Source organism: Triticum aestivum, chromosome 3D (genome assembly GCF_018294505.1).
Source record: "Triticum aestivum cultivar Chinese Spring chromosome 3D, IWGSC CS RefSeq v2.1, whole genome shotgun sequence".
In the NCBI taxonomy this organism is placed as follows: domain Eukaryota; kingdom Viridiplantae; phylum Streptophyta; class Magnoliopsida; order Poales; family Poaceae; genus Triticum; species Triticum aestivum.
In genome coordinates this window covers 572,474,399-572,483,384 of record NC_057802.1, presented here as the reverse complement: position 1 = coordinate 572,483,384, position 8,986 = coordinate 572,474,399, and the positions used below count along the sequence as shown (strand labels likewise).

Below are 8,986 nucleotides of genomic sequence, written 5' to 3'. Positions count from 1 at the left end.
TATATGTACGGTAGACTACTGATGTCTTTTATTGGAGTAGGTAGGTTTTCATGGTGGACAATTAGCTCACTCACTAGTCACTACCCATTCATTATGCACTTTCTGGATCGCTAGTGTTTTGGTGCCTTCAAGCGTTGAAATGCCAGCGCTAGAAATGACCTATTTGCCGGGAACCCGGGAGCGCCTATACATCAGGCACATGAAAAAATTGTTTGTATCAGTCACTTTTGTTAATCATTACATCTTTATTATACGACCGAAAACAGATCATATACTGTTCATCTTCAACCTTTCTTTTCTTCTTCCTCATGCAGCCGCCGGTCGACGTCCCTTCCCTAATCAGTAATCACGCCGCCGCCTTGGCCATCCCACTAAGCCCTGGCCTGATGAACAGCTAAGGTGACCCCCCGCCCCGCCCCTCCGTTAAGTTTTTTAATCACTCCCGCCTGCTCCTGCTCATACACAGCTGGGACTCCTGTGGCTGGTGCTCGTTGCTACAGTTATTTGCCACACTTTACTGAAAGTTCTATGATTTATTAGGATTGTCTCACTGGTGGATGGATCCAAGCCCCAATCATTTTTCGGGAGGTAAATAATCAAATGGGTAAGTAATGTGTGGGTTAAGATCTAATTTCCATAGGTAAAAAAAAGGTGAACAAAGCCTTAAAAAAAGGGTTGGTATATCTAGCGAACGTTCGCCACAAGAGATGACATTTGCGAACGTTCATCTGGCAATTTTAGTGTATTTGGAGTACCTGGGTGGTCTTTTCGTAAAACTATCATGATATTCCTTTAATTTTGAGTCTGAAAAAGTCATCCAAACTAGCACATCGCAGGATCAAAATTGTGCGGCAGCTAGGGCGTTCGCTGGCAGTTTCTTGTCGACCAAACTGTCCTGCTCCTCCTCCGCGTCGTCTCCCGCAAGGCGGCCCGGAGGCCAACCCCAACCCTCGCCGCCGCTCCCTCCTCCCTCGCCGCCGCCCAGGGGGGCGGCCGGACGAAGCCCTGCTGTTGCCGGCGGCGGCGGGCCCCTTTGGCTCCCCGCTCGGGCGGTGCTGGCGCGAGCCCGCGCCTCGGGCTGGGTCGTGGCGCTGCGGCCGGGCTCCAGGGCGGCGCCGCGGCCGGGTGCGGCGCTCTGCCGTCCCTGCCTCCCCGCGGTGGGCGGCTCGGCGGGTGGCGCGCTTGTGCCCGAGATGGCGGCGACTCCAGCGCGGCCAGATCTGGCTCAAGGCAGCGCGGGCTGCATGTGGCCACCTCTGCCGTGGCCGCGGCAGGTGGTGTTGGCAACGCAACAGTTGGTGGTGGTGGTGCGGGCCGGAGGTTGGAGACGACGGCCGCGGCGGCTCTTTCAGATCTGACCTCTCGGCGGCGCGGGCCGCGACGGCTAGGGCTGCGCGCGGCGGCCCTGACCAAGGCCCCCTCGGCTGGTCGGGGTGGCGGCGCAGTGGTGGTAGCTGCGGAGGTGCGTGCCCGGCGGCTGCTATGGTGGGGGCAGGTTGATTGCGGCGTCGGCCCGTCTGAAGGCTGCCTGTATTGGCCTTCGACCCCTCTCCTCGACGTCCATTCGCTTCTCTCGCCGGAGGGCTGGCCTTCTCCCGGCTGCGGTCCATCGACCGTCTCGCACCCGGTGCCGTTGGACCGAGCTGGTCTCGTGCCCGGCAGCAGGACCGGTGATACGGCCATGGTACCGGTGACTGATGATACTATTCAAGCTGAGCTAGTTACAGAATTAAGACATGAAAAAGTTACAGCAAATAATGAAGTGCATGCAGCCATATTTCATCAAGGAAAGGATGGTAATTTGCGTCAGTTGTGTGGATCGAGAGTTAATTCTATAATTAACAGACCAAAGACCAATGACGTGGTGCATGCATTAGATTTAAGAGATGTTCTGCATGGTCCTGCACACATAATACAACCAGATTTGGACTATAAAAAAATAGGACGCTGGGTAGGATTAACATGGCCCAACAAGGCAAGAGATCAAGGTAGTTTGCAGAACAAAATTCAAAGGAAATTGTATCACTCTATTCGGCCGCATTATAGAAAAATATCGGAGATTAATAAGGAGCCAACACTGCCTTTAGTCGAGCCCAATTTCCGTACGCCTCCAAGCTGGCTTTCTCGACGGCGCGTATGTACGTGACATGCTGATCCACATGCATGCATAGTTAATTACTCCCTCCGTTCCATAATGTAAGACGTTTCTTAACACTAGTGTAGTGTCAAAAAACGTCTTACATTATGAGACGGAAGGAGTAGGTTATTAGGTTCACGTTGTTTGGCTTGTTAGGATTCTTTTTATTTTAAATATTTCCTTATCCCTAGTTTACTTGGGAATCACGTGGGACTTGGCCCGTTTGATGTAAAAAGACATGGCTTCGGCCAGGGAGAGGGGGGGGGGGGGGGGAGATATACAGAAAATTGGGGACGATATCTTGTGTATTATCTATGATTTTTTGTGCTTCATCAACCGGCCCGTCCCGCCCCTGACAGCAGGACTGCGCTCGTCTTGCGCCCGGCAGCAGGACCGGCCCATCTCGCGCCCGGCGGCTGGACTGCGCTCGTCATGCGCCCGGTGTAGTAGGACGGCTTAATGGAGGCTTGTTGTGGCCGGCCTATTGGGTCTCGGCGGCCTATTGGGTCTCGGCGCTGGGACCGGCCAGGGGTGCGAAAGGCGGATCCTTTCCACCCGTCTCTGCGGTTGGCGTAGCGGTGGGGCTCGGGGTACTTGGTGTCAAGGTCTTGGATTCTGGGGCGGTGGCCCTGGTGGTGGTGGCACGATGCTCATGGGCAGAGCTCGTGCCTCGGTGTTGCTCGGATGCCACGGCCGTGTGGGCGGCGTGGTAGCCGGGTGTGGCGTTCGGTGGAGATGAGTGTTGGCCGGGATGAAAACCTACTCTATCTTCGGACGGACTGGCGACGACGAAGATCGCTCCCTTCTTGAAGGCATCGTCGCGGCTATCATTGCCCGTCGTGTTGCTCCAAAGAAACTCTGATCCTCGGATCGGGCGGTGACGGCGCTCCGGTGTCGTATCCTCTCTGAAGGCACCGCCTTGAAGCCTACGGTTCGTCATATGCGGCTTCACTTCTTCGGATGAAACCCCCGGCGGCTCTTGTAGTGCTAGGGAGTGTGTTGCTACGCTCAATGTCTATATATCCTGTCTTTGGGTGTGTGCGCGTTTGTGATGGGTGAGTGCGGTTGTATCGGGCACTGCTGGTCTATACTTTATATATAAAGCGGGGCGAAAGCCTTTTTGGTAGTGTTGGCCAGTTACTAATTAAAAAAAAACAGGTGAGCTCATCTTCTTACCCAAATCTACCGCGACCATGGATTCGGGGACGAAGGGCGGCGGAGGTGGGACTTTGACGGCGCATGTACCCAGGGAGGACGGCGGTCGGATGCGGGACCAGCTGCGGCTGGTCGGGCACGCCGCTGCGGCAGCGCGGCGTGGGGCTTGCGGTGCCGGAGCAGATGGCGCGGATGCGGAGAATCGCCGCTCGTACGCCGCCTGAGGTATTCGCCCGAACCTCCCTCGCGGTCTTCTTCCGGTCGTGATTGGCTGCTCCAAGTTGGTAGATCTTATAATCAAATTACCTGTATGTTCAGTTTTCCTTATGAGCAATTCCCTGTATAGTCAGTATGTATGTATCTGCAACTCTTAAAAGCGAATGTTCTCTAATTTACATAGGCCAATTCTACTTTGAGATCATCATTTTCACGCTTCTCGTGCCCAGGCTAAACTAAACGCAGAATTTCACTTCCCACATTTTCCTTTTACAGAGAGGCCATCACAAGCCATCGGCTGTTCAACTTTGTTCCTTTCCTCAAAGGCTGAGACGTGCAACTCACAAAACTCCAAAAACATGTGCTGTAATGTCTTTGTTTCTTAGAGCTGAACCACACTGCACTTCAGGTATCAGTGCAAATGCTTTAGCCTAAGAAACAGAGTGGTATAAATATTTACAAACTCAGATACCCACTAGTCCACCCACAGATATTCTGCACACAAACACAATAGTATCATTACATCGGAGGGAGCAACAAAAGCTCTCTGCCAGCAATGGCGGAGGTTGGGGGCATGCCTGTGAGTGCTGTGGGGAAACAACTCGCTAGCAAGCTTATGAAGGAGGAGATTGCTCTGCTGTGGCCCTGTGGGGCTTCCAGGACGAAGTGGAAGGCTTGGAGGAGAAAATGAAAGATCTGGAGGCCGTGACGCATGATGCTGACGATAGGCTGCGCCGAGGAGAAATAGATGGGGCAGCAGTTGGGCGGTGGCTCACTAAATTTAAGTCCGTCGCCTACGAGGTTGAGGATGTCCTCAATGAGTTTGATGCCAATGAGCTCATCAAGAAGACCCAATCAAACCTACGGCGCATTTCACCATGCTCCACCTACGGCGCTCCTCCGACCACCGGCTGATTGTGTACTCCGATGCCGACTGGGCATCTAATGGGAGTCACGGTGTGTTCCATAATTCGAATGTCTCTGCCTGAAGCATACAAAATACTATGGCCTTGAAGGAACTCTACATCTTGGACTGCTCACAAGATTTCTCACAACCGGACAGTTACGTTAAATAATGGTATGGAACTCCCAAAAGCTTAGTAATCTTTATTTCACTTAGCTACTTATGGCATCATTTGGACATGCTTTTACAATATTTGTGATGACTGCAGAATTCAAATGATGCATAGATAATTCACTTTTCATTGGTGTATACTCTGTTATTTGCATGCTCTGTTGCCCTGTATTAATTTTGCTTTTCTGTTAAGTAGATTTACACTGCAGTTTGAATCAATGCATTCTCTCTGTACTCTTTTTAGCTAGTCCTTTTCAATTTTATTTATTTTATGCACAAGAACTTTGACTAATTGATTGTATTGTTGTTAAGCTGAGTTTGCCGCAAAGCTCTGGCGGTTGGGGACTATTGATTCAGAAGGGTAACAGGGGAATGATTTAGGAGAGGAATAAGAAGGCTGGGATTGATGGCTGCAACATGGAGAGCTAAAAGAAACAAACAGCCAGAGGTTAGAAAGAGAAATCTGTAATGCTTTTGTCGTCGTCATTGGTTGTGGTTCATCAGTAGTTTCCTGGTGTGAGTGAATTCTGACGGTTTTGTATTCCAGGCGATTGGAACTCTTTTATCTGGAGAAGACTGTAATGCTTCGTGTCCTTTGTCAATACAATTCTGGGGCTCTCCTATAATGCCATGGGAAAGAGTGATAGGATTCAGAACCAGAGGCTTCCGCCATATACAGTATTTCGTTAATGGGGCAGCACCAGCGGGAGTCGAGATCCACCACCACGAGCTCTAGTTCATCTGTAAGTAATTTGCCCCTCTACTGCCCCCTTGCCAATTTAGTAATTTGCTCAAGTACGTTTTCCGCCGTGGATTCTGAGTATATTGCATGGTTTTGGAATCCACTCTGTTCATCGGTGGCTTATTCTGTTGTTTTTCTTCTATTGTTTTTATGTAGGTTAATCGGAGTGTAGGTCTGATCCAGTGGCAACAACCAGTGGAGGAGGCCTGAACAAGCCCACGTATTTCTGAAAATCCAGTCATATTTGCTAACTTCCACATGTAAGCCTGCAGAAATGTACTACTCCCGCTATAACTTTTTATAGGACGTTTTCGAGTCCATGGCAGTGTCAAAAAAATGTCTTATATTAAGTTACAGAGGGAGTACGATTTAGGATTGAAGGTTTAATAGGAAATAATTACTTGAACTGCAGCTTCAACTGCAGCTGCATTGCGAGGAAGTTTTACTCATTGTTGGAGAGGGTAGGATGCGGTTGAAGAGTGAAGCCGGTAATAGCAGAGCATGGAGAGGCAAGTTAAATTTCTGCTGGCATTAGCACCTGCAAAGTTGTGATGAGGAACGAAGGAACCTTGCGGGAGAAAGTTTCAGAACATCCACGCTTTTCTCTGCAAATTTTTAGTATCAATTGAACTTGACTGACTTTGTTCTGAAAAGATGCAACATAGTGAACTGTTGACCGCCACATTCCGTAGGTTCATAGTGAACTGCTGAACCTTCCAATATACTGAGCTTTGTTAACCAATAAATAGTTTGCGTTGTTCTGGCTAATTTCAATCTGTATGCTGAACTTTAAGTATCTACTCGGCTTCGAAAGCAAAGATGGATAATTCTTCTCACAGTATGCTCTCTTTGGCAGCAACAGCTGAGGGTGAGCACCATGGATTTTCAACATGGGAAGATGGAATGGAATACTGCTTCTGAAAAGCAGGTTGGTTGCAGGACTGAACTGCTAAGTGCTAACTGTTATAAGTATACGAACTTCCTTAGCACCCATCGATATTAAAACAACTATGTGCATTTTGCAGGATTGAAACCACCCGCTTCTCTATATGTTGGTTTGTACGGAGAGAGCAAGTGAAATCGTCAACACATTCTCATCAAGAGTTGATAAACAGGGACAGAGACTGGATAACTCATCGACGTTGCGACAACATTCTCTGCGCTTGTACAGGTGGGTAACCCCTTTCTTTCTTTTGCTTACGTATTGGTGCAACTCTAGTTTAGATTTCTGAGCTTTCTTCTTATCCCAGGTGGGATGGCACAACTGTTGGTCTGGTCAGCTAAGACAGCAGTCAGACTGAGTCGTGACGGGAGTTGAAGGCGAAGGTCAGAACTCTCTGTCTTATGGAACAATGAATGACAGAATGATAAGAAGGGAAACTCCGTGAGCCTGAAAGATTGACACCTAAGGTTTTGCACATGATATGCCCAATATGGCCTCGGTAAACCAACATTATTTCTCTAAGCTGGAATGATATGAAATACTGGTACTACAAATCATCCGGGAAACAGTATTATGCTTGTTGAAAAGATTCGCAAAGCAGCGGACATTACATACCCATGTTCAGAGGCCATGGTACTCTGCTCATGCTGAAATAGTTGCAGATAAAATACATTGTATATGTACAGTAGAATATATATGTCTTTTATTGGATGGTAGGTTTCAGCGTGAACGATTACCCTGATAACCACTCGTCCGAGTTGGAGATGCTCCCCTCCTGGTGGTACGTAGCATCATCTTGTGCTTCTGGGTCACTGGCATCATAGACAAACGACTTTCTATAAGATGCCATATTAATTGAGGATGAAACATTGAATTCTCATACCATAATTGAAAAGAGAACGGCAACAAAACTGAGGATGCCAGTGATTGCACACTGAATTACGAGTTGATTCAGTAATTTCCATCATTAACTTGCGAGCTGGTGCGGGCATACATGTACACTTACTTACAAGTTGCTGAGCAACTCTGCAGAGAAAGAAGCAAAACATGATCTAGTACTGGTCACTGAGACTTGCAAATTATTACTGTCAACATTTCAGGGATCAGCTTAGCAGCATGTCCATTTATATGCAACTTCAAACGATATCCACAGTATGTAACACATGCTGCTAAAGAGACTGACACTTAAATATGTTATACACCAAAATAACATGGGAAATCCAAACAAGGACTACAAGTCAGTAAGGAGCAGTTGTACCTTTGGACAGTAACTTTCACATAGCACTGTGATCCATATGAGTGCATCAACACATGCTCGGAAAGACCCAAACAGGTGGCCTGAAATCAGAATCGGACAATGCGGCTCCCTCTAAGTTCTCAGAAACAAATTCCTCACAAGATCCATCGGCCAAGGAATACTCGATCCACTTTCTTTTGGCATCTGTGAAGTATATGCAGTCCCTTCGAACTCCTGGATGATCTGGACCAAGGCAACTTGCAAAGAAATAACCTGAAAAGCATGTCATTCCTTTCGTCGGAACAACACGGCCTACAAAGTAAAAGTATGACAAGAACAATGTGCAGTCACCAAGGCTAGTAGTCCTTGTCCACTTCCCCTCCCTTGACTGCCACCGGAAAACATGAAACTCTTCTGGGCAGTCCCCAACAGCGCTAATAAGCAACAACTCATCGAGACACTCTGCGAGACAGAAATATGAACTCCCATGTGCAGCCTGTGTATCCAAATTATCTCCAAGAAACATTAATTCCACTGTATTCTTGTCTGACAGATTGGCCACGGCGAGACGGTAACATAGGCCGCCAACATCTTCAGATCTGACCAGCGCGTGTAGGTTGCCCTTGAGAAAGATCAAATCCTCCAGGACATAGGGTTCAGTGCATGACGCCACACGCCACTCAACATCCCCAAGGCGACAGTACTGGACGGCACGGCCGACCGTCGGAACGAAGGCAAGGACGAGATCGCCAGATAGGAGGAGGCGACAGAAGGGTGCCGGTGGATAGGGGAGGCGAAATCGCTCGCCTGTGAGAAGGTGGACGAAGCTGAGCTCATGGTGGCTGGGGCTGGCCATGGCGATGCGACAGCCAAAAGAGTAGAAGGCGGCAGGGTTAGGATCAAAATCATGGAGGGGGAGGCGGAAGCGCAGGCGACGACGGAGGGGGAGGTGGAACATGGCTCGAGATCCGGGGACAAGGAGGAGGTGGGGGGCTTGGGAGGCGAGGCTGGACGGCGACGGAGGGAGGAGATCCCGGTAGGTTGCGCGGAGGGCGAAGAAATCCTGGAGGGTGGTCAGGCAACTCGCGATCTGGGGGGTGAGCTCGGGTAGGAAGTAGGGTGATGAGGTTGTTGCTACGGGATTTGGGGACGAGGTGGTGGAGGAGGAGGAGGCCATGATGGTGGTCAGCAGCGATAATTTTCTCCGGTGCGTTGCCGACTTCGTCATTTCACTCATTGGATCTGTTGCTGGGTGATGTGCTGGATTTGCGCGTGTTCTTCTAAGAGAGAATTCCTTATCAGACCTTTTCTTAAAATCTAATTGCCTTTTTGGCCCTAAAATTATCATTTTCCTTTTTTAGTACCATAACTTCATTTTCTTCCTTCCTTGGCAGTAGTCCTTGACTCACACGTGGGCATACAAACCCAGAACACTTTCTCACATGGCCACTAATTCTTACCAAACTACAACTAGAGACCTG

The 8,986-nt window shown here is 49.1% G+C and overlaps 1 protein-coding gene and 1 long non-coding RNA gene across 3 annotated transcripts; one reads left to right on the top strand and one right to left on the bottom strand.

Annotated features, from left to right (window-relative positions):
• Positions 1-3,291: 3,291 nt before the first annotated feature.
• LOC123075547 (uncharacterized) lies at positions 3,292-6,979 on the top strand. 2 transcript variants are annotated; one of them, XR_006436157.1, is made up of 8 exons: positions 3,292-3,517; positions 3,785-4,586; positions 4,896-5,031; positions 5,131-5,326; positions 5,482-5,585; positions 6,182-6,253; positions 6,351-6,496; positions 6,576-6,979. It is a non-coding gene; the product is annotated as an uncharacterized lncRNA (long non-coding RNA). The 2 variants fall into 2 exon arrangements; XR_006436156.1 differs by having other exon boundaries at positions 5,738-6,253.
• LOC123075546 (uncharacterized) lies at positions 6,895-8,722 on the bottom strand. The gene is made up of 2 exons (XM_044498127.1): positions 7,527-8,722; positions 6,895-7,080 (listed from the first exon to the last, which is right to left on the bottom strand). Exon 1 carries the CDS (start codon positions 8,680-8,682, stop codon positions 7,573-7,575), a length of 1,110 nt encoding a protein of 369 aa, XP_044354062.1. The 5' UTR covers positions 8,683-8,722; the 3' UTR covers positions 6,895-7,080; positions 7,527-7,572.
• Between the last annotated feature and the right edge of the window lie 264 nt (positions 8,723-8,986).